This window comes from Euprymna scolopes, chromosome 26 (assembly GCF_053919585.1).
Source record: "Euprymna scolopes isolate OS-2025 chromosome 26, ASM5391958v1, whole genome shotgun sequence".
NCBI lineage: Eukaryota > Metazoa > Mollusca > Cephalopoda > Sepiida > Sepiolidae > Euprymna > Euprymna scolopes.
In genome coordinates, this window is record NC_136507.1 from 945521 (window position 1) to 972076 (window position 26556).

General features: G+C 33.1%; 1 protein-coding gene across 1 annotated transcript in view; it reads right to left on the bottom strand.

Annotated features, from left to right (window-relative positions):
• Positions 1–26556, bottom strand: part of LOC145247883 (TATA-binding protein-associated factor 172-like) — a 303920-nt gene that overhangs the window by 13296 nt on the left and 264068 nt on the right. Inside the window, exons 28-29 of the mRNA XM_080109494.1 lie at positions 19122–19199; positions 10319–10448 (exon numbers count right to left, since the gene is read on the bottom strand). Of these exons, the coding sequence (XP_079965620.1) occupies positions 10319–10448; positions 19122–19199 (208 nt within the window). The remainder of the gene's footprint in view (positions 1–10318; positions 10449–19121; positions 19200–26556) is intronic.

Sequence of the window (26556 nt, forward strand, 5' to 3'; positions counted from 1 at the left end):
AGAGTTATAATAGATGATTGCCTCTCATTGCGTCCCGACGTTGTGTTATAACTGATTATAATTTGCGGTCGGTCGCTATTTATAGCGATCGTTAGAGAAAGTTTGGGAACACACAGTTTAAAATGTTTTTTGTTCAATATTTTGAAAATCTCCAGAGATGCTAAGAAACACGTTTTACATTCGAATTCTTAAGTAATACTTTTTATATTATTTTATATAATCTTTTATTGTTTTTCCCTTTTAATTAAATAATTTATTATTTTTATTATTTCATATTATTATATAATATTCTAAGTATTGTCATTTTGTTATAATTATTAATTATATTAATTATTTTTATTATATTTTATTTTTATTATATGTTATGTGGATAATTAATATTATCATTACAATTATTAATTATATTAATAATTATTTTTATTATATTTTATTTTTATTATATGTTATTATTTGGATAGTTAATATCTTTTGTGTAATAAATCATAATTTCTTCATATAGTAAGAGGAAAATGTATCATACCATGACACCCCTCCCTTCAAATCCTAGAAGTCGATCTATGTTGTGGTTGCTAATATTGAATTTGCAAACAAACATAAAAAGAAAATACAATAACAATTAAACAAGCAATAGGTACAAAGTTTTTTTTTTTTTTTTTAGTTTTTGTCAATGTTCATTTTTGTTCATTTGTTCCTGAAATTGAGAAAAGTGGATGATAATATTTTCAATATATATAGATTTGTAAAAAAAATTTTTTTTTGTTTATTTCTGTTGTGTGTGTATTTTTTTCTTTTTTATTGTTTTTATGTATTTTTTGTGAAAAGCAAGATTATATTCTAGATAGAGCATCAGCAATAATGTTGTCTCTACCTTTTATGTGTTCGATGATAATGTTATATTATTGTAAGAGTAGAGTCCATCTCATTAGCCTTTGATTTTTATTAACCATTTTGTGTAAGAAGGTAAGTGGGTTGTGATCAGTGAGAACTAAAACAGGTTGTACAGTTACATTGCAATAAAAGTCAAAATGTTTTATGGCTGATATTAAAGCTAAAACATTCTTTTTCAATAGTGGAAGAATTCTTTAGGTATTTGTTGAATTTTCTTGTAACCAATAGCTTTATCTAAGCCTTTCTCATCTTCTTGGATGAGAATTCCACCCATGCCCACATCACCGGCATCAGTTTGTAATTTAAACTGTTTGAAGAAATCTGGGGTAGCAAGAGCAGGATTTCCAATAAGAGTTGATTTGATGTCATTGAAAGCTTTATGGCAGGAATCAGTCCATTTGTATTTTTCATCCTTTTTTAGGAGATTGGTGAGAGGACTTGAAAAGTTTTTAGGAATCTTCTATAAAATCCAGCCATACCGAGAAATCTCATTAGTTGTTTTTTATTTGTTGGGGCAGGATATTTTATTATAGCATCCACTTTTGCCGAGATAGGTGTTACTTGACCCTGACTGACCCTAATAGTCACTTTTGCTTGACAGAAATAACTTTTGTTGAGATTGACACACAGGTTGGCATTTTGTAGTTAAAAAAAAAATTTTTTTAACTACAAAATGTTCTTCCCAGGTTTTATCATCATATTGTCGATGTAAAGTTCACATCAATATCCTGTAGTTAGGAAATTTGAAATGTTGCTGGAGCATTTTTCATTAATTTTGAAAGTCTGTCACAAATCTGTTAGTTTCAGTCTTGATTAGGCACAAGAATCCATGATGAATTAATATCTGGAAAAAGAAATCTCTGAACTTTTTGACCAAAGCATATATATCATTAAAGTGGGGGAGGGCAGAGCGGTAGCTCTAGATATATCTAAGGCTTTTGACAGGGTATGGCACAAGGGTCTCCTCAGGAAAATTAAATCATACGGTATCACTGGTAGAATACTTAGCATAATTGAATCCTTCTTAGACAAGAGAAAAATCTAGGTTGTCCTCGACGGTAGAACATCTAAACAGTATATAAATATAAATGCGGGAGTGCCTCAGGGGTCTATTCTTGGACCTCTATTGTTCCTGATATTTATTAATGACCTCCCCGACAAAACTGCCTCTGAGATGGGTATATATGCTGATGACACTACACTCTATAAAAGGCATGACAGGAAAACAAATGAACACATATCTAAAGAAATGGCAAAAACACTAGAGGATGACCTCCAATCTGTAGTGGAATGGGGACATAAATGGATGGTCACATTCAATGCTGCCAAAACCAAGCTGGTTTCCTTCAATAACTACAAGAAACCTTCTCTGCCACCAATAGCAATGGCCAGTGACTCCCTGTCTGAGAGTACATCTTTCAAACTGCTTGGCCTAACGTTCACAGGAAACATGAGCTGGAACAATTATATTGAAAATATTGCCAGGGCCGCTGCAAAAAAGGTAGGCTCTCTCTACCGTGCTAGAAAACTACTGACACCTGAAAGTATCCTGTATCTCTATAAGGCCACCATTCGCCCATGTATGGAGTATTGTTGTCACATCTGGGCTGGTGTGTCTACTACTAGTCTCTCGCTCCTAGACAAGGTTCAAAAGAGAGTCGCCAATCTGATAGGCCCTGAACTGGCATCTAAGCTTCAGCCTCTGTCCCATCGACGAAACGTTGCATCCCTCTGCTTGTTCTACAAGTATTTTAATGGTGAGTGTTCTGACGAACTGCAGACACTTGTGCCCCCACGTCGCAGACACCCTCGACAAACCCGACAGGCAGCTAAATCCCACCCCCACACAGTAGAGATCCCTAGATGCAAAAGATCCTTCTACTCCAGTAGTTTCTTCCCCAGAACCGCTAGACTCTGGAATTCCATTCCAGGATCATGCTTCCCTAACTGTACTGACATGCAGAAGTTCAAGTGCAACGTGAACAGACATCTTGCTGCCCAAATCCCTACATAGTGCCCCCGTAGTTGCTGACCCTGATAGTAGCCCCCTACACCTGAGTGGCAATGTGCCTTGTTTGGGGTGGAAATGTAATAATAAAAAAAAAAATCTTTTTTTTTTTTGTATAGGATAAATGTTTAAGTTTGTTATTTAGGTTTAATAGGACTTCTGAGTTTTTTAATTGTCTTTCTCTTTAGTAACTAAGCTTGTTTCATTGTCTAACTGAGTGTTCCGTTTAATAATATCTGTAATAGTTTTTAAAGTAAAATTGGCCTTGTTTGTATTTTTTTTTTTTTAATTTTATTACTACATCATTCCTAATTGTAAGGTTTTAACGTTGATGTGATATTTTCTGGTTTTCTTCCTTCTATCTGAAGTGCCTATAATGTAATTTACATCATTAATTTTCTGTTCGATTTCATATGGTCCATAATATTTTGCTTCTAAAGAATGATTTGGAATTGACAAAAATACTAGTACTTTATCTCCTACTTGGAAACTAAGATGTTTACTATTCATATCATATCTATTTTTCATTCTAACTTGGGAATTTTTAAAGTTTTTCTGTGAAAGTACTTTATTTTTTAAAAGACATAGTTCTGTGTCTTTTTGTTGTTCTCTTACAAGTTGATTTTTTAATTTTCCTGTGTTGTTTCCATTATGTAATGTACTACTATATAACAATAGGTTTTTCTAGGTCATGTGGTATGAATGTTTCATTTAATTTTAATAAAGTAGTTGGTAATGAAGTGTTTTGATTTTCTAATAGTTGTTTCTGTTTTCTAGCTTTAAATGAGTACACATTTTGGGTATGAGTTTTTATTTTTTTCCTTTAATTTTACATTACTGGTTTTAATGGATCTAGTATTATTTTATTACCTCCTAAATCGTTCCCTAAGATTAAAGAAACACCTTTCACTGGTATGAACCCCAACTATGACTAAACCCTTTATGTAGTTTGAATCTATGTAGATTTTGTAAAGTGGCACTTTTGTGAAACTCAAATCTATTCCCTGTAGCAAGACATAATCTCCCCTGAAAGTCAAGTCAGATATTGGTAAAACTCTTAGCAATAATGTTTCAGAAATCCCTGTGTCTTGCAAGATTTTTACAGGTGTAATTTTATTTGGGTCTCTTATGGAAACACAACCATCAGATATTAATGGTTGGTATGTATCTAGGAATGGTTCAGAAACTTTTTTATTTGTGTCTGAACTTGAGATAGATGAGTGAGGGAGAGGATGAATTTTTATTTGTTTCGCGAATGTGTGGGGTTTGCAGGCTGTAATTTCTTCGTTATCTCATTTCAAATATTAAAATAAAAAAAACAATAAAAAATTAAATGCACATACTGTGGTAGACAGAATCATCTGATATCGGAATGAATGCTGCATTCCGATATCAGATGATTCTGTCTACCACAGTATGTGTATTTAATTTTTGATTCTTTTGGGAATGGACTTACTCGTTTATGGACATTATTTTTATTAGAGTAGTTATGAGGGTGAGAATTAAGTAATGGTTTTCTATTTGTGTTAAAATCTAAATGATTACTAGTCATTTTAGTCTTTCCATAACTTTTCCTTAATGTTACATTATGAGTGTCTGCAATTATTGCTGCTTCACTTATAGTTTTTATTTCTTTTTCATCCAGATACATTTGTGTTTCTTTCACTTAAATTCTTCTAATAAAATTAGCTGATGTAATTTTTCATAATTATCATTTACCTTTTTAGCTCGAAGCCATTTATTAAATAGGTGTGTTTTTTTCTCTGGCAAATTCAACAAAAGTATGATTTTCCAATTTTTAAAAATTTCTATCTATTATTATTTTCTATATTCTTCTGGAATGAACTCGTATCCATTTAGTATCGCATTTTTTATTGTTTCATAATCTGTGGATTCCTCAATGTCTAAGGCAGCATATATATTGGCAGCAAGTCCACTTAATACGGATTATAAAAAGTGTTGGCCCGATATCATAGGGTCATCCTAAATTTTTTGCTATCTTCTCAAAGAGAGGGAAATATTTATCTACCCTTTGTTCAATGAAATGTGGTACGAGTTTTATGTAATGTCCTACATCGAAAATTGGATTAACGGGTAAGTTATTTGAGTTCTGGCTTCTTGTTTCTACATCCAATCTCAGCTTTCCCAATTCTATTTTCTGTATTTCGATTCTTTATTGTATTTCTAACTTTCTTTTTAATTCTAACTGGAGACGTAAGTTAATGTCCTCTGGTTTGGCAATAATAAGGTTTAACAGATCCCTTTCCATAAGTTTGCCCTGAACACAATTTAAAGTTTCTGATTTTTTCATATTAGGATTGATATTTAACTCAAAATAAGCTGCAATCTCTAACAGTTCTGTTTTTCGTAATTTGTATAAATCTTCTTTTAATGTAGTCAAACTTAAAAATTCTTCTATAGAAAAACGCATTTTTTTTTGTATTTAATTTATTTATTTATATATTTATTTTTGTATTACTTGTTTTAAAGTTTTATTTTTATTTATTTTTTATTTAATTTTTTATTTATTTTTACTCACATTTTAATATATATATTGTTTTAGATTTTTTGTAAGTTTAAAATTTAAAGGATGAGGTTATCCACCTTGCATTTGTTTGCAATATTTATGGATGTGTCCATGATCTTCAATAAGATTGTTTTTTTTATTATTATTATTTGTAATATTCTTATTACATTTTTTTAAAACTTATGTAAGTGTATATTTTTATTTATTTATCTTCTGTTTCTAATTAGTAATGATTTATTTATTTATCATTTTTACTTTTTTTTTTTTGAACCACAATAAGCTGTAAGTGTGTCAGAATGTTTTTGGAATTTTTGACACCCTTAACACAAAACTGTGAATAAAATATACAAAACTCGTAATTTCTCTTTTTAAAGTGGTTTGTTTAATTTCTTTATGGAATATACTTCCAAAATAAGCTATTAAAGGTTTTTGAAAAATGATAGAAATATCTTTTATTTAAAAATAAAAGTGTTTACAAAGTGCCCGCACATGCTCATGGAGCCATTTTTTTTTTTACCTAATAAAATGAATTGAATTTTACGAGTTAAATTTTTTTCAATTTTTTCAATTTAAAAATCTATTACAATTTTTCTATTGGTTCAATTTTTACAATATTTGCAGGTTTAATGCAAAATCTTATGCTCTTTCTAATAAACCGAATATAATATTCTAAACAAACGTTTTTTTAAAATTCACCCTCCCCCATTTTGAAATGTCTATTAAAATGAAAATTAATTTTCTCACCTCAGATTTATATATCACAAATTGAAGATAAAAGATCAATAAATAAAATAATCTAATTTAAAACAAACAAAAAAAATAGTTTTGTGCAAATTTACCTGTAAAGTCAAAAGTTTAAAACCTTTTTTTTAAAACCACGTTGATTTTTTTTTGATTTTTAAGTGAAACCTCACATTTTTAAAATTTTGTCCTGAAAAGATTGAATACCTACAACAATTTTTTCTGCTTGATTCAATGTTTTTTTTTTTTTTAGATTAAAAGAAGAAATAAAATATATTAAATCAAAAACTCATGTATTTCTTTAAGAGAATTAAAAAAATGGAAAATTGGTTGAGTGGAAATTTTAAACGGCAAAAATTGATGAGTGAAATGTGATCATTTTTCAAGTACGATGGACTAACTTTTGTTTACAGCAAACACATGTCAGAAATAGAAAGGGAAGATTAATTCTGGTGCTTACAGACCACTGTAGTTCTCAACTCGAAGAAAGGGAGACATTTGTCTCTCCTTTCTTCCAGTTGCATCTAAAACCAATCTTCTATCTTTCCATCATCAATTTTCTGATCCTCATCTGGCATCAATTGAAATGAATGGCTCTTGTCTTGGGGAGGCCTCAAGTTTTGACAAGCTTCTGGGCTTGACCTTTACTCCTGATCTGAAATGGAACACGTACATCAAATTTGTTGCCAAGGCCGCTGGAAAAATGGTGGGATCCTTCTATCAATCCAGTAGATATCTCACTGCAATTCTCTATATATAAGAGCCAGGTACGTCCAAGGATGGAATACTGTTGCCACATCTGGGCAGGAGCTGCTAGAAAGGACTTGTTCTGCCTTGATAGAGTTCAAAACAGACTTCGTAGCCTTGTAGGAGATGTCTTTTTCTCTTCCCTGCAACCTCTATCTTACAGAAGAGATGTTGTGAGTTTGTCTCTGCTTTATCATTATTTTCATGGAAAGTATTCGACTGAGCTTCAATCTATGGTCTCCCCTCGGCAAACTTTCACAAGAAACACTCGTCTAGCTGAAAACACTATCAATAATTCCCTCCACTCTTTATCTGTGCCTAAACTAAACGTAGATTCCATGAACAAAGCTTCTTTCTTAGAACTGCATGCCTGTGGAATTGTCTTCCATTTTCCTGCTTTCCAGCTGACTACAATATGGTTGTCTTCAAGTCCAATGTAAACAAGTTCTTGATGAGCCATTCCACTTAAGTTAATAAATTTACCGAATTTCCATAACTAACGATTACTATAATGTCCAATTTACACTCTTAACCCTTATCCTTGAGTGGTCTCTGGGCCTTGATAAGTGGTTATGCCTATGTAAAAAAAAGTTCTGACCATTTGATATCGCAGTATTTTTTAATCCTTGTTTAAAAATGATTTTATTTAAAAAGTACATGGAATATAAAATATAAATATGGATAAATTTTTAACAATGAAGAATGGAAGTACCCATTGATTAGTATTTTTTATAGGTAAGTGATTTTTTGGAATTTATTATATTCGAAATAAGTTAAAATTCATTGATTTTCTTGAAATCTTTTTTAAAAAAAAACGATTTAAAAAAAACAAATATTGCATATTTTGCTATTAAACCTGTTATTATTTAAAAATTTGGTCTTTGCTTCTTTTATTGAAAAAAAAAATAGGGTTTAAATGACAAGTAGTTATAAGCTTCGAAAGATAGTAAGTCTAATTATTCAAGTTTTTATCACGCATTTTTAATGGTGATTTTTGACACTGCTAGACAAGCTGTAACGGCTTATTATTTGATTCCTATATTTTTTGTATAGACAAAGCATCTCTTTATTTTCTTCTTATTAATACATTTTTTTTGCTTAAATTTTATTTTATTTTTAATGCAATAAACGAACAGACTATGTATTCTTTCAAATTGTCAAAAGATCTATGTATTAACAGACTAGAACTTAGTTTTTTTTTGTTTACCGATTATTCATAATCGATATGTATTCATATAGTTTGATTCTCCCTAAAATAAATATATGATATTCATAAATGACCTCCCCGACAAAATTGCCTCTGAGATGGGTATATATGCTGATGACCCTCTATAACAGGCACGACAGGAAAAAAAATGAACATATATCTAAAGAAATGGCAGAAACACTAGAGGATGACCTCCAATCTGTAGTGGAATGGGGACAAAAATGAATGGTCAGGTTCAATGCCGCCAAGACTAAACTAGTTTCATTCAATAATTACAAGAAACCTTCTCTACCACCTATAGCAATGGCCAACAACTCTTTATCTGAGAGTACGTCTTTCAAGCTCCTTGGCCTAACGTTCACAATTGGAACAATTACATCGAGGGCATTGCCAGGGCCGCTGCGAGGAAGATGGGCTCTCTCTACCATGCTAGAAAGCTACTAATACCCGAAAGTATCCTGTACCTCTATAAGGCAACCATTCACCCATGTATGGAGTATTGTTGTCATATTTGGGCTGGTGCATCGGCTACTAGTCTCTCGCTCCTTGACAAGGTTCAAAAGAGAGTCGCAAATTTGATAGGCCCTGAACTGGCATCTAAGCTTCAGCCTCTGTCCCATCGACGAAACGTTGCATCCCTCTGCCTGTTCTACAAGTATTTTAATGGTGAATGCTCTAACGAACTGCAAGCACTTGTGCCCCCATGATGTGAACACCCTCGACAGACCCGACAGAAAATCCCACTCCCACACTGTAGAGATCCCTAGATGTAAAAGATCTTTCTACTCCAGTAGTTTCTTCCCCAGAACTGCTAGACTTTGGAATTCCATTCCAGGTACCTGCTTCCCTAACTGTACTGACGTGCAGAAGTTCAAGTGCAACGTGAACAGACATCTTGCTGCCCAAATCCCTACATAGTGCCCCAGTAGTTGTTGCCCCTGATAGTAGCCCCCTACACCAAAGTGGTAATGTGCCTTGTTTGGGGTGAAAATGTAATAAAAAAAAAAAAAAAAAAAAAAAATATTACTTACAAAAGAGATTGACCAAGTAATATCTAAAATAGACTAACTGCCAAACCATATAAAACCTGCAGAAGATTTTTGGTAAGTTTAACTAGCACTAAAAAATGTGTTTATATATATATTATATAATATAAATTGAATAGGTTAGTATGAAAGTCCAAAATTAAAATAATCTGACAAGGACAAGGTACTCAAAATAATATTGGTTAGGAAGAAAGCCGCACATCAATATGATGATGTCCTTTATATAATATTGATTTGGACGTAGCTACCACATTGATAATGTTTATGGTTGTTACGGATTGACGAGTCCACCACATTAATGATGTTTATGGTTGTTACGGATTGACGAGTCCACCACATTAATGTTTTTTTTTTATGGATCGGACGAAGGCTATTGTTAGAGAAGTTCGGGAACAAACAGTTTAGAATGTTTTTTTGTTCCATGTTTTGAAAATCTCCAGAGATGCTAAGAAAAACGTTTTACATTCAAATTCTTAAGTAATATTTTTTATATTATTTTATATAATCTTTTAATCAAGTAATTTATTATTTTTTATATTTTATATTATTATATAATATTTTAAGTATTGTTATTTTGTTATAGTTATTAATTATATTAATTATTTTTATTATATTTTATTTTTATTATATGTTATTATGTGGATAATTAATATTATCATTATAATTATTAATTATATTAATAATTATTTTTTATTATATTTTATTTTTATTATATGTTATTATTTGGATAGTTAATATTATCTTTTGTGTAATAAATCATAATTTCTTCATATAGTAAGAGGAAAATGTATCATATCATGACACCCAACTGTACGTTGCTAAACCAACCCTGCAGTTTAACGAATTGGGCTACAAAACTCTGCCTCATCCGCCATACTCCCCATACCTCTCACTTGCTGACTACCATCTTTTCAAGCATCTCGATAATTTTCTGCATGAGAAATGCTTCAAAAACTTAAGCGATATCAAAAACACCTTCAACGACTTCAGAACGCAAGATTTTTTATGTTACTGTTTACACTTGTTTTGTGTTGATTTTGATGGTGCTTATTTCAATCAACCAAAGATATGTTCGTCTGAATTTAAAAGTTAAAAACCACAATTAACTTTCTTGTCAACTTGATACAAATCAGATCTATAAAATAACTATTTACCTGTAAGTCTTTCATAGGATTCCAATCATGTTCAACAAAAATCACAGTATCTGCTCCAGTCAAGTTTAGACCAAGGCCTCCAACATGTGTAGTTAATAGTAATAAATCTATTGAAGGATCATTGTTAAATCTAAAAAAAAATAACAAAATAAACATTTAGAGAAATGATGACATTGTAAGAAGAGAAAATATCAACTTTTATATCAAAATATTTGGGTTGGCATTCAAGTATATTTTTTAATTTATGATCTATATCTAAAATATGTTTGTATGTTTACATGTGACAATATTGAAAGAGTTAACACAAAAATAGCCTGGTTCTTGTAAGTTATGAAATGAAAAAGAATTTAAAATTTATTTTGCACTAAAAGAAAAATGAAATTGGGTAAGCAATAAAAATTTTTTTTCCTTGTCTCAGGATTTGAGAGAACAGGAAGTCCTAATGCCTAAGCAATTATATTCATCAAAGTCAGTTGTTGTACAAAGAAATCTGAATGATCAGTCACTAATTAGTCGTGAATGGAACTAGACCCTCTTGTTTTCATAATCAATAAACAAAGCAAGGTTTCTTTGACAAGAATGAATTTTGAAGTAATATATTTTATTAAGATAACAGACCATCTGAGATTGAACTGGAAAAACAAAGCAACCATTCATTGCCAAGGGTAAAATGTCTGAATGGGGCATTAAAGATTAATTGGTTGCTGAAAGATATTTCCTTGTAATTAAGGTCTGAAAATGTTGAAAAAAAAAAACGATTATTGTGATTGAGGAGAGGAAGAACCTCCCTCTGTTTAGGTAAGAGATAGAAATAGATGAAGATGGAAAAAAAGACAAAATAGAATTCATAGAATACTCCAGAATCAGAAAGGTGGATCCCTGCAGATTAAAGATTGCAAATGTGGCAAAAAATTATAATAAGAATGCATTTATTAGAATTATTGAGTTGCAAATCATCTAATTACCTAATTTTCTTCCTTTTGCTTATCCACAGTAATGGAGAATGTTGTGATGGCACTCACTCATTTACATATGTGGATAATATTACACATAAATAGCAAGACTCGGTTAGTCTGAGTGTGTGTTAACCAGAAGCCACTGAAGGCCGAGCCGAGAGCAGATATGTTCTCCAGAAAAGACTCTCTTACCTGACAACCATTATGTAAATATACTGTAAATATACTTTTTCTAATACACTTCTTATTGATCTACCTTTGTTTGTTGAGTCTTCATTTGTATTGCCTTATACGTTATTTGGTTCAACCTGCAAACATAACAGCTGGCGACGAAGATGAACGTCAAACATAACAGTTGGCGACGAGGATGAAGTCAAATATAACAGTTTGACGAAGAAAAAGTACAACGCAACGGTTGACCTTTCTAAGGGATACAAGTTTTGACGAACGAAATAGTCATAAAAACGGATTTCACGCCAAAAAAATTAGTAATTCAGCGGAAAAAATTAGTAATTCAGCGAACATTGCAAAGCGGTCAAATATTTTCCTCACGGAAGTACAACACTAAAAGAAAGAAACTATTGTTTCCCAAGTTCCAAGAACAAAAACTGCATTCAGATTAAGAAAAAAAAAAAAAAAAAAAAGTAACCTCGATTAATAGTATTTTATTTAATAAAATACTAGTCGGAAAAAAAAAAAAAAGAAGATCAACCAAAACCGCTAATTGCAGTCTCAAAGAAAAAAAAGAAGAAAAAAAACTTGAACATGGCAAAAGCGACAATTTACGCCGTTTCTCTTGGAATCCATCTTAAAAAAAAACCCCAACAAACTGTAAAAGTGAATTTTTGTTTTGATTTTAAAATGACAAACAGATTCGTATTACTAAATTACGAAGAGCAAATGTACAAGAAAGTAACATACGGGGAAAAAAAAGCTCACCAGTGGATTTCCTAATTGCTGTTCTCCGTTAGCAAAACATCAACTAAAGACTTTTTAGTAAACCAAATTTTTTTTGTCTTCGGTATTAAATAATACCACAGTTAAACTAGAAGTTGTCACTGGATAACGGATATAAGACAGTAAAACGTCACGTAAGGAAAAAAAAAACAAAAGAAAGAATTAAATGTAGTCTATACATTTTATTTTTTTCAATTGTGACTCGAGTTGAAAAATCTTTTTTTTTGTGGAAAGAGTTGTACTTAAGTTCTGCTGTTACTTATTAGGAAGTGCCTAAAACGGAAAAGTCAATTATTTGGTGGTTTCAGTAAAAGCCTCAGTTTTTTTTATTTTGTGGTTGGATGAGCTTGACTCTCTAGCGAAGTGAAAAAATATTATTCGAGCAGTGATATTATTATTTATTGAAAACAGGAACTCTGAACAATTTTTGTTGTAACACAAGCCATTTTATATTTTAGAATACACAAAAAAACAACAAAAAAACAAATGGAAGAGTTACCTAGAATGTTAATGCAAGTTTTGCAGACGCAACAACAGGCACAAGCCGAGTGAGATGAACGAAGAGATGAAAAATTATTGAAATGGCAACTGGAACAAGGAGAAAGGCAGAAGAAATTACAATTTGAACAAGAAGAAAGGCAGAAGAAATTACAATTTGAACATGAAGAAAGGCAAAATGAACGTTTTGCTAAAACACTGGAACTACTAAAGAATATTTGAGAAAATGTCAACAGTGCTAATTTCTCCCATACAACTATTTTTAATAGTATGGACACATTTAATTACGTGCCGGAGGAAGAAAAGAATTCTGAAGCATACTATACAAGATATGAGGATGTCTTTAAACTGGACTGCAAAAGTTGGACAAATAGCCAGAAAGTGAGCCTCTTACTCGGAAAGTTGGGTGTAGCAGAACACAGTAAATTCGTAGATTACATATTACCTAAAAAATCTACAGAATTAGATTTCATGGAAGCTGTAAAATTACTAAAAGAATTATTCAATCTGAATATATCTCTTTTTCATAAGAGATGGTTGTGTATGAATCTAAGGAAGATGGACAACCAAGATTATTTGACATACGCATCAGTTGTCAATAAAAACTGATAATTTTAAGCTAGCGGAACTAACAGTAGAAGATTTAAAATGCCTAATCTTCGCACAAGGGTTAGTTTCCACGAAAAATGCAGAAATACGCAGACGAGTGTTGTCTAAGCTGGAATCTGAGCAAGATTTAACACTTCAGAAATTAGCAGAGGATTGTGAAAGGGCCATTACACTAAAAAAGGATTCAAAAAAGATAGAAGAATCCGGAGTGGCATATGTAAGAAAGGTTAGAAAACCATACACACCAACCAAGAACTATACAAATAAAAGCAGTCAAAATGGAACGAGATATTCCAAATATAATAATTATAATTATAGTAAAGAATATAACAAGTCTCTCCCTAGATATAACTGTAAGAGATGCGCAGAAAGACATTGGGAATCGGATTGCCCTTATAAGAAGAAAAAATGCTACATTTGCAAGAAAGTCGGACACAAAAGCGTTTGTTGCAGATATAAAAATTTCACCAGAAAGAGAGTACAGCAAACAAAATCAAATGAAAAATTAGACAAAAATCGGCGAAAATACATAAAAGTGGAAATATTTAAAACGCCAATAAAATTGATTCAGGATCCGATATTTCTATAATAACTGGATTCAGGATCCGATATTTCTATAATAAACTTGAATACATGGAAAAAGTTGAGTAAACCAACCATGATGAAAACAAGTAAATCAGCTCGGACGGTAACTGGTGGTGAGATAAAATTTGAAGGAGAAGTTATCCTTCCGATAAAATTAAAAGGGATTACAAAGAAATTAAAAGTGTTTGTATTGAAAAATAGCGAAAATCTGTTTGGAATAGATTTGATTGAAAAAGAAGCGTTGAGTATAATCTTTGCAGTGACTAAGTTCCACCGATATTCATACTTGAAACCGACCATAAACCATTAGTCACAATCTACGGATCAAAAAAAGGATTGCCTGTATACACCGCAAATAGATTGCTACGCTGGGGTACGATCCTACTGAATTACGATTTCCAGCTACAACATCTAGCATTGAAAAAGATTTGCCATGCGGATGGACTTTCAAGACTGATACCACAGAAACATAATTTGGAGGAATCAGTGATTGCAGCAATTCGAACAAACGTCGAAGTGAAAAATATGGTAGCAAACATCATTAAAGAACTACCGGTAACATTGTCGGACATTAAAAGAGAAGCCAATAGAGATGAATACATAAATGGGGTTTGTATTACTGTACCCATAGATTTGAAAAAGCTGTCAAAAAACAAATATATAACAAATAAATGTTATCAAAGGCAAGATAAGTTACTTTTCTGCCAAACTGGATATATTTTTTGTGTTTTTATTCAATGTAACATATTTATTCAGCTCGAAAAACATACAGTGTTTACTGATGTATTCGAAAATTCAAGATGGCATCTCACACCCTCTTTAACACCGTAAGTTTGGAAAAAGGTGTTATAAATAAAAAAACTATACAAAATACTATTAAAAAACCCGCCGAATATATGTCAACGGTAACATATATTGAGCGAATTTTTAACAGTATTTTATCCATTTTTTTATTTATAACATTTTTTCCCAAACTTACCGTGTTAAAGAGAGAATCAGACTCCATCTTGAATGTTCCAATACATCGGTAAACACTGTATGGTTTTCGAGCTGAATAAACATGTTACATTGAATAAAAACACAAAAAATATATCCAGTTTGGTAGAAAAGTAACTTATTTTGCCTTTGATAACATTTATTTGTTATATATTTGTTTTTTGACAACTTTTTCGAATCTATGTGTACAGTAATACAAATCCCATAAATGATATAAAAGAAAAAAATTGTAAATGACAAAAAGGTTCAGGAAATTTTTTCCATATGTAACGATGTGTTATTATACAGTGAGAGAGTAGTAATACCTAAAACATTGCAGAAGAGGATTTTGAGAGACTTCCACACAGTACATCTGGGGATAAATCGGATGAAGTCTCTAATGAGAAGCTACGCATATTGGCGTAACATGGACATCGACATAGCTACAACAATAAATAGATGTAAAGGATGCCAGTTAGCGGCAAAATCCCCACCTATAGTACACAAACCTTGGCTGAAAACCGACCACCCATGGTCAAGAATCCACATGGACTTCGCTGGTCCAGTAGGAGAAAATTACTACTTAATTGTAGTAGATAGTTACACAAAATGGCCTGAGGTAATGTGTTGCAGGAATCCAACAACGAACAACTCAATAGGATTCCTACACAAGTTATTTGCACGATTTGGTGTACCAAACACATTGCTGACAATGGAACTCAATTCACATCCACAGACTTTAAGGAATTTTGTGACATGTTCCAAGTAAAGCATATTACTACTCCTCCGTACCATCCAAGGTCAAATGGCCTCGCGGAGAGGTTCGTGGTCACGTTAAAACGAGCTTTGAAAAAATCCATTGGGATACCAACGGAAAAAGCTTTGCAACAATTTTTGCAAATATATAGGATAACACCACACCCTAATACACCGTCAAACATATCATCAGCTGATTTAATGTTTGCCAAAAAGGTGAAATCGGCGTTTGATAAACTATTGCCAAGACAGGCGATTGTCTGAAACACTACACACATGATAAGAAAGAAATGTAACTCGGGAGATCGAATATATTTCAAGTGCTACAGGAAAAACACCTCTTACTGGGAATGTGGAGTAGTGGATAAACGCATTGGTGATTGTACATACATGATTAAAGGTCCATAAAATATACATAAAAGGCACCTGAACCAAATAAAAAAATGCCACATTCAAGATGATGATTATACAACAGTAGTTGAAGATGAGGAAACCATGGACATCATATACGAATCCTTTAATTTGGAACTGCCTCAATATACACCTGAGCCCCATAGATCAGGTAGAAAAAGAAAGTTTAATGAACCATTAATGTTAAATCCCAGAGAAAAAGATATTGAAATCTGTGTGACTTCAAATCTTGGGAGGAGGGTGTTGTGGTGGCACCCACTCATTTACATATGTGGATAATATTACACATAAATAGCAAGACTCGGTTAGTCTGAGTGTGTGTTAACCAGAAGCCACTGAAGGCCGAGCCGAGAGCAGATATGTTCTCCAGCCAAGACTCTCTTACCTGACAACCATTATGTAAATATACTTTTTCTAATACACTTCTTATTGATCTACCTTTGTTTGTTGAGTCTTCATTTGTATTGCCTTATACGTTATTTGATTCAACCTGCAAACATAACAGTTGCTGACGAAGATAAACGTCAAATATGACAGAGAAGAATACTGGACCTAGGGTTGATATCATCAAATGGACCTAGGGTTGATATCATCAAATCAAAATTTGACCTTGATAATAACTGCCGGTTTTAAAACACAGACATTTTTATGCAAAACCCTCAACAGCCAGATTTGTTATTTTTTGTTTTATTGCACTTGAAATTACCATTACTCTTCAGTGGTACCGACTTTGCTGACTAGTATTGGACGATTATCCTCTCAATCTTAATCAGAGCATGGAGAGAATTATTGACAGATCAGGATTATTGACATCAAATGATTAACTGAAAATAAAAAATGTCCGACCTTGCGTACCTATAACTTTTTCAGCTACAGAATTGAAATTTAGTTATGCATAAACTGCGTGGACAATGTGATGTGAGTGCAGAGCATGCAGAATACTCTGTTCAGTTCTATTCAATTCAGAAGATTCAAACTTTACACTAACACTGGAACATGGTAATATTTGATAAATATGTAAGAGAAAAAAATACAGTCTTCAGTAACACTAAATCTGAGAGTAAATGCAATAAAAAATGCCAATAACAGTCAATTAAAAGTCGATTTATAGTCTAAAAGCCTGTTAAAAAGTCAATTTTGCCCCTAAATATCCTGTTCAGTCCAGTTGACATTTCCTTATGGATTATGTTAAATGCTAAAGAGTATGTTAGAATATATCTGATAGTTTACATTTTCAGGGCAATGTTAAATACACAGAAAATTGAAGTTAGCATATGTACTCAAATGTCATCTTAACCTGCAGTATACTAGAAAAAACATGGAGAATGTTAAAGAGAAAATGAGTGAGAAGAGACAGAGTTCATTTAAAAGCTTTGAGTTGACAACACATGAAAAGAAATGATTTAAGAATTAATTATAAACTAAGAAATCAAGGGCCTCAAATGTTTGTTATGCCTCTCCTCATATATTAGCAGAAAAGAGGGCAATATCAACAGTTTAGTAAATGGCTCTTCTACATCTTTATGGATGTTGTGAGAATTTTGAACACATCCCATGAAGACAATCACGGATGAAATGCCTCAGTCACAGGAGGAGTGAAGTTATGATTTAATTTTACTGTTATGCTTTGCTGGTTTGCATTCATAACATGCAGAACATTATGCCTCCTGTTGTAGAAGGAAGTATATCTAACAATAACAGCACATCAGGTGTCAGGCAATAAACTCATCCTGCCCTTTGAAAGGAAGTGGTAATGCTTGAAAGAATAGCCTCCTATTACTTTAAAAGCTCTGATGAATTTTATATGACTCAAAAGCACAGAAATTATCTTACAGATCAGAGTGTAGCAAACAACAGGCAAGAAACTCATCTTCTCTCGATAGGTGGTAATGCCTGGGAAGATGACCGCTAATTACCTTGAAGTTAGTGAATTCAAAGAAACATTAAATTGCTATAGTTCTTTGTATCTTAACAGTAAGATTAAGACCAGATGGTAATATAAGAATAAATATAAACAGAAAGGAGGAAACTATGCATGCACAATAATACTGGAACCATACGAAGTCATTTTACAGTGAATGGAACCAGTAAAAGTCAATGTCACCCATAAATGTCCTGATCCTTCCTTTGCAAATTAAAACAACAGAAAATAGGGAATTAACTTTCCCCTTTCCCCTTCTGAAGGAAGGTCTCCAATTGTGTACATGATGCCAAAGTCTGCTGTGTGTTTTAAAATGTAAATTCTGTTATTATACCAATCTCATAAAAATCAATACTTGAATGGGAAAAATAAAAGTTACATTAATTAGCTTCTTGTACTTGGTGTGATCTGTGAATCAAATTTTTTTTTTTTTTTTTTTTTTTTTTTTTTTTGCATAAATGACATAATTTGGAATGTGTTCAATGAAATAGTGCAAACTCTGAATAAGTTAACAACAATGTCCTTTGAAGATTACTTTATGTTCTTTGAATGCCAATCAGTTATTTATTTATTTTGTTAATTTAAAATCAAAATGACTACCCCCCCCCCCCAAAAAAAAAATGTAGGTGAAGGAAGTGGTCTGTATTTAGGTAGAAAATATAGGCAAGATCGAAAAAAAAAAAAAAAAAATGAAATAATAACGATGCTAGGGAGAAAAAGTTGTCCTATAAAGAAACCTTGTGTATGTCAAGAAAAGTTGCTAAGTCACAAAAAATATGAAAATTATTAAAAATGAATGAAACAAATGCATATTTTTGGAAAACATAAGTATTTTGTCTTGTGCTAAATATTTTGGTTCAAGTTCTTTTAATGGTGGAATTAATTGCATATGTGGCAAATTCTTTTTTTTTGTCTGATAAATTGAAAACAATGTTCAACAAGGAACATGTTGATGCAAACTTTCAAAGAAACTGTAAATGTAATAAAAATATTTTTAATATTCAAAATTTTTATTTTATTTGAAATTCCTAACACATTCTCTTTTATATCTATTTTTTCATCTTTTCATAAATGAAACCAGGTTTATAATAAAAACCAGATAGCATCAATTTTATTATAGAATAAAAACACTTACCTATTAACTATAGAATGACGAGAACCAGCTGGAATGCTTCCATCAAGTCGAAGGTAAGTAACATTAGGCATATGAATTCTAAAAAAAAATATAACAATTTTGAAAATGTTACTTTGGATAACAAATACTTTGAAAAATAATTTCAAAAAGAATCTTAACAAGCACAAAATATTGAAATGAATAAATGTGATTTCTTGCACTAATAATGATGTCTAAACATCTTATTTAAGTTAATTCAACTTCACACAATAATGGAACTGTTTTATATATGTGATTCCAGTAATGAAGTTAATTTGTATATTACTGTGAAAAATGATACTTTATTAACTGTTTTTGTTTAATTCAATTATTCTTTTGGTTTTAACAGTTCTGTTTTGTAATATTGTTTTATCTTGTGGAAAAATGTTTAGAAAATGAATAGAATTCAGAAATCTCGATGATGGTGGCATCTCCTACTTACTTATGATGACACATCAATTGTTTATGCAATGACATTCAGGTTTCTTTAGCTTAGAGAAACTGACTTGAATTGCAACCCAACTACTCACACACTTATTATTGCCAAAAGGCAAATTGATTTCTTTTTCTTTTTTTAAATACACATAGAAAAATTTGAATGGCTTAAAATATTTCAATATTGGTATATATAGAAAGAGCTTGATAAGCTAAGAAAGAATATTTAAAAAATTTTTTAAATCCAATTAAAATTAAGGAAGTTATTACTATTTTTATATGCGTTTTGTCACATTTTTTTGCACTACTTTTTCAGTAAAAACTGCTATAACTTTGTTAAAACAAGACTAAGCAATGAAATTGATCATATAAGTGTATTTTTGTGCAAGGAATCTGAATATGCTACTGAAAATCTCCAGAAATGGTTTCCAAATAATCTGCAATGCTGCAATTCCTTAAAAATGCCACGTATCCATTAAAAGAAATTAGTTGAATTTTAATGCATTTTATGTGCCAAAAACTGAAATCGAAATCTAGGACTGGTTAAAAATGAATATATTGCAATATTTCTTTGATATTATTGTAGATTAATACCTCTGTTACCTCTCCCCATCTGACCACCTCTCCAAAATATGTGATTCTACCTTTATAGAAATTTTTTTTTAAAATTACATTTCATTCCAAACAAAGCACATTACCACTTTGATGTACTATCAGGGACCTAAGCTACAGGGGTACTATGTAGAGAGTTGGGCAGCAAGATGTCGTTTCACTTGAACTTCTGCATGTCAGTACAGTTGTGGAAGCAGGGACCCAGAAGGGAATTCCAAAGTCTAGCAGTTCTGGGGAAGACTCTACTGGAGTAGAAATCTCTTACATCTGGGGATCTCTACTGTGTAGGGATGGGATTTAGCTGCTTGTCGGGTTTGTCGAGGGTAATTATGTCGAGAGGATACAAGTGCTTGCAGTTCGTCAGAGCATTCACCATTAAAATACTTGTAGAACAGGCAGAGGGATGTAACATTTCGTCGATGGGACAGAGGCTGAAGCTTAGATGACAGTTCAGGACCTATCAGGTTGGAGACTCTCTTTTGAACCTTGTCTAAGAACGAGAGATTAGTAGCAGATGCACCAGCCCAAATATGACAACAATACTCCATACATGGGCGAATGATGGCCTATAGAGGTAAAGTATACTTTTGGATTTTAGTAGCTTTCTAGCACGGTAGAGAGAGCCTACCTTCTTCGCAGCGGTTCTGGCAATGCTCTCAATGTAATTGTTCCAACTCATGTTTCCTGTGAATGTTAGGCCGAGGAGTTTAAAAGAAGTACTTTCAGATAATGAGTCTTTGGCCATTGCTATTGGTGGTAGAGAAGGTTTCTTGTAATTATTTAAGGAAACAAGTTTAGTCTTGGCAGCATTGAATGTGACCATCCATTTTTGTCCCCATTCCACTACAGATAGTGTTTCTGCCATTTCCTTAGATATGTGTTCATTTGTTTTCCTGTCGTGCTTGTTATAGAGAGTGGTGTCATCAGCATATATACCCATTTCATAGACGATTTTGTCAGGGAGGTAATTTATGAATATTAGGAATAATAAAAGTCCAAGGATAGACCCCTGAGGCACTCTCGCATTTATAGCATATTGTTTAGATGCACAACCGTCGAGGACAACCTGGATTTTTCTCTTATCTAAATAAGATAAGGATTTAATTATGTTGAGTATTTGTCCGGTGATACCGTATGATCTGATTTTCCTAAGAAGACCATCATGCCATACCTTGTCAAAAGCCTTAGATATATCTAGAGCTACTGCTCTACCCTCCCCTGCTTTGTCCGTTCAGAGATTACAGTTAGGATATCTGCTGTCGAACGGGCTTAGGAGGCTAATGGGGCGATAATTTACTGGGTCATTTCTTTCACCAGAATTCTTGAAAACTGGTACCACAGAAGCAGTTTTCCAGCAGTCAGGTCTTCAGATTTTGGTGGAGACCCCCTCAGATCAAAATATGCACTAAACCTAGGTAAGAATCGAAAAAATTTTGAAAAAAAAAAATCAAAATTCATGTTGGCGCCATTTTTTAGATTTTTAGGCTCCGGGGGCCCAAAAACGCCCATTTACCCATCTTTGCAAAAGAAGAGATAAGAAATAGCAGTTGAAACTTAGGTATTTTCACTTCTTTTGACTTGGTCAATGAATTAGGATAGGAATGACACAATGTATAGCTAAATTGAGTTTTATTTTAGCATATAAAAGTCATTTTTTAGTACAAAATCGGGATTTTAGCACAATTTTCACGGTGATTTACACCCTAGATATCATTCATTTTGCGGAAAGAAATACCCTTAATCGTCCAGTGTTCCAAATCTGGTAAATTTTACATAAGAATGTTTCTTACAAAGCTTCATACAAAAATTGTAAGTGTTATTTAACTAGTTTCCCAAGGGGCTTGGGGACTAGTACTAGTAGAATCGAATGATTGATAACATTGCAGTGTTATCTGAGAAAGGAGTTGTTTTGTTTATTTGGTCAGTTCAAAATGAGACTCTGAAATGTAGAGTCTCCTTGCTATGTTATTTTTATCATAATCATAGCACACAGTTGAAATCTCCTTCTCCTTGGGTCCATTCATATTTTTATTTGGGTCCATTTTGAATATCCTGACACAGTTATATTTCTCTTTCAGGATTGTATTGAAGACTCAGCCGGTAGAATGAGTAGTGTTGCAGCAGTGGAGCGGGAGGAGAAAGTTAAACATCTATCTCTTTACAGAGAAAGACGTTTTACTAAACTGGGATATGCGTGCTCCTCGATCCTCGATGCATTGCCTTACATTCGTATGGTTCTTGACGAGACTCATCTCAGCAACCAACATGTCGAGATTGTGAGGATGTTACTGGATAGTGAATTGCTACTGAGTCAGTTGAACTGTCTTTCATTGTTCAGGTACAAAGTCTCATTACCTCTCCTAAATCTTGTTGAGGTAGGAACGCAGGAGTATCTGTGCAAAATTCTTCCAAAGTTGTTTGAGGATCTTTCAGTTGGAAAACTGGACACCTTGGAAGCGTACACTGTTCAATACAGACATATAGATATTGAGGAACCGACATCTGAGTTGGAGATAAAACTTTTGAAAGATATGTGTGTACATGCATCCAAAACGATCGAACTTCAATGTGGTAGAGAGTACGGATTTGGGCAGTACAATGACATTCGTGCCACGCAAATACACAAGTTGACCGTGGAAGAGCGAAAAGACCTGGAGAGCAACAATGTTATGTGTGAACGAGAACTTGGAGTATTCGATCATCGTGCTATTGTTTCGAAATTTAGGAATAACAAGTTCAAAGCAAAATCCTTGAGAAACAATATGGTCTTGCACAGTGTGTCATTGGATGGTGCATCAAAAATTTTGACGGCAATTGTAAAACTTTTGAACAAAAGAGAAGATGAATGGAATGAAGAACAAAAGACTCTTCTCCGTCTAAAAGTTGAAGAGAAGATAAAGAAAGCGATGAACGCAAGCAATTACACTACTAAATTGCTCATAAATTGTAAAAGTTGGCATGGTCCGTGTGTTAGTTCTGAAGAATTGATGTCAGTGCTAAAAGATCATTCAGAATTACAAGAGAAGATTGTCATGACTGAGTTAGCATATTACAGAGACACCCACAAATCAGATGTAACTGCAAATCCTGAACTATTCAAACTCAACAAAATCACTCATGAAGAGCGGCTTATGAATCTTTGCGCACTCCTGGATGGTTGCCCGGTATCCACAAGAATTCCTCTGCCCACTAATGATGATGCCCTAAAAGCCATCACTTGCATTCCACGAGTTGCAGAGGAAATGGTTGAGTTACCTTTAATCCTGAATGTGAATCAGATGTGTGTGGTGTTGTGGACAGTAAAGGGGGTGCCAACATGGTTTCTGGGGTACTGTACTAAAATCCTAGACAACCAGAAATACGAAATTGAACATTTGGAGCGTGTTTATGAAAGGAAGAACTTAAAATGGAGGTACCCAAACCCAGATGATAAGCAAACTATCGATGCAGATCAAATTGTCGAATGCGAAATCAACGGAGACTGGGATGTTCTTTCGGACCGAAACATGCAATTCACACTGCACAACCACAAAGAGATTGCAGCCAAGTTTGATGGATTATTGTAGTGCTTGTAGTGTATATCTGAGTCACTTTTGTTAAGTCTGTTAAGCACTTGGAAATCATAAAAGGACGGGATTATGTCGATTTCGGCCTATTTTCAGCAATTTTAGGTCCAATTTGGCCAAATTCACCCCTAAAATTGCCCTTAAAGACCCCAAGACCTGTCAATAATCATGGTTCTCTGCCTTATATGTGTGTCTGAAGTCATTCATATCCATTGGGAATGAACAAGGATCGATTAAGTGACTGAGAACAGGATTTTGGCAATTTCGTCCTATTTTTGGCAATTTTGGGTCAAAATTTGGTCTATTTCTCTTCAAAAAAGGCCCAAAAAGATCTGAGACCTGTATATAATCGTACTCCAATGTCTATTTTAGGTATCTACAGCAATATATACCTTTATAAAGGTGGACGAGGATAATTTATGTGACCCAAGATGGTTTTTGACCGAAATTGACCAAGAATACCACAAAACCTGTTTAAATACATGACCCTGTGTCATTTGAAACTATTTATATCCATTAATGGGCATTAGAGATACACAAGAAGCAAAATTATGCCTTGAAATCACTCATATTGACATTTCGGACACATATTTCTTGAAAAACCAGCCCCAGATCTAAAAAATGCCGCCAACAGATGAAAAAATTTTTGTTTTTCAAATTTTTTTTCGATTTTGACCTAGATACACCTTATATTTTGATTTGAGGGGGTCCCCACCAGATTTTGAAGATGTGACCTTTTTTCGACCCAGTACTCCCTACCTCTACATAGATTATTTTTATTTATTATGTTTTCTATTTCTTTTCCTTTTTTATTTGTTTCTTTACTTCCCCATATTGCATTGTGACTGTTGAGATCTCCTAGTAGAAAAAAGGGTTTAGGGAGTTGTTTTATTAATTGAGTTATCTTAGTTTCGTTGATTGTATCTTTTGGAGGGATGTAGATTGAGCAAAGTGTTATAGTTCTATGTAGAGTCACTGAAACTGCAATTGCTTGCAAGTTTGTGTTTATATTTATTTGTCTTTGAGGGACTTCATTCTTCACAAGTATTGATGTGCCTCCAGAAGCTCTGTCCGTATCTTTATTTATGTAGTTGTAAGATGTGTAGTGTTTTATGTTGATGGTATTATTTTCTTTCAGAAAGGTCTCCTGTAGACAGACAAGTGCTGGGCTCATATTTGTTATTAATAATGTGAGTTCATTTTGGTTTGCTTTTATCCCTCTGATATTCCATTGTAATATTTTGTTCATCATTTGGAATTGTGTTCAACTTCCATCGTCTCCAATCCCTCAAATCTATTTTCTGTCGGAGTCCCTGTTCGAGATATAGATCGGGATCTTTCTTTTCCTGTTTTTGTTTGTTTTTTGTTTTTTTTGTCTGGGGGGATTTTTGATTCTTTTCTGGCTTGTGATGTGTTTGACGGTTGTTCGGTTGTTTTTGTAGAAATGGTTTGTAGTTTTGTTTCTTTTTGTGGTTCAGTAGTGTCTTTACTTAATATTATCCTTGGATTGGTTGCAGACATTGCACTATTCATTTTCCTCATTTCTTCTAATAGTTCTTTCATTTCCTTTATTAGTTTGCTTAGGACATCAATTTTCTTGTCAGTTGTATCCATTACATGTATATGACCATTTTGATTGTCGATTGGAGTAGTTTTTTTAGTTGCATCTGCATATGTTTTAGTTTCAATGATTTTCCTGGCCTCTGGGTAAGATATATTCTTTATATGTTTTAGTTTGGTCACTTCTTTTTCTCTTTTCCATATTTCGCAATATCTAGAGCCAGCGCCATGGTTTCCAAGGCAGTTGGCACATTTGAAATCTTTTCTGCAGTCAATGTATGGGCCGCTTTCTCCACATCTTCCACACACTGGTAATCGTGTGCACCGATCTTGATGGTGTCCAAACTTCTGGCACTTGAAGCATTGGAGGGGGTTTGGAATATAAATTTCTACATTTATTTTCATATATCCAACTTTCACTTCTTTGAGTATGGTGAGGGAATCAAAAGTTAGTATATATGTATTAGTATCGATTTTCTCACTGTTTTTTTTTTTATTTGAACTCTGCGAACATCTAACACATTCTGTTTCTGTAAGTTTGTCCTGATTTCCTCCAAGGGACAAAGTGCAAGTTCGTGGCTTTTCACTACTCCTTTGCAGGTATTTAGGGTTGGATGTCTGTAGCATTTGACTTTGATGTTTTCAAATAATTTTAGTTTCAATATTTCTTTAGTTTGTTCTTCGTTATGGGTTTCTATTAGTAGGCTGCCGTTAAATTGTTTTTTAATAGATTTTGGTCTTAGAGTTTTAAGATTTTTTTCAATTTTAAAAGGTGATAGTTTGCTCAAAGGAGTTTCCTCCATTGATTCTATTACTACGAATGTTGACTTCCTTGATTTTATCGTCTCTTCCTCAGAGCTACTGATGTCAGAGACATCAGAGTGGGTTCTCTTTGGGTGGTTGGGTGGTTTTTGGAAGGAATAAGCCATATATTTTGTTTTCTTTTTTCATCATCTTTGTTCCCCACTCACCTCGGAGTCCTATTTGGGAAGAGCCTGGGGGGAAACCCATTCGCCCAGCCTCCACAGGGATACAATGATGATATAACCGACTTTGGTGGTGTGACAATATTAGGGTAGGACCCTGGTCTGGAAGAGTTAACAGACAGTAAGTACTTGGCTGGGTTACTAGGTACAGAACAGAATTGGATGGCGGTAGCCATTGCTGATCCTGGGTAAATAAAATAAGATAAGAAATTGAGATGAATGGCCGAGGAAATAGAATTTGACGAGACAGATGCTGAG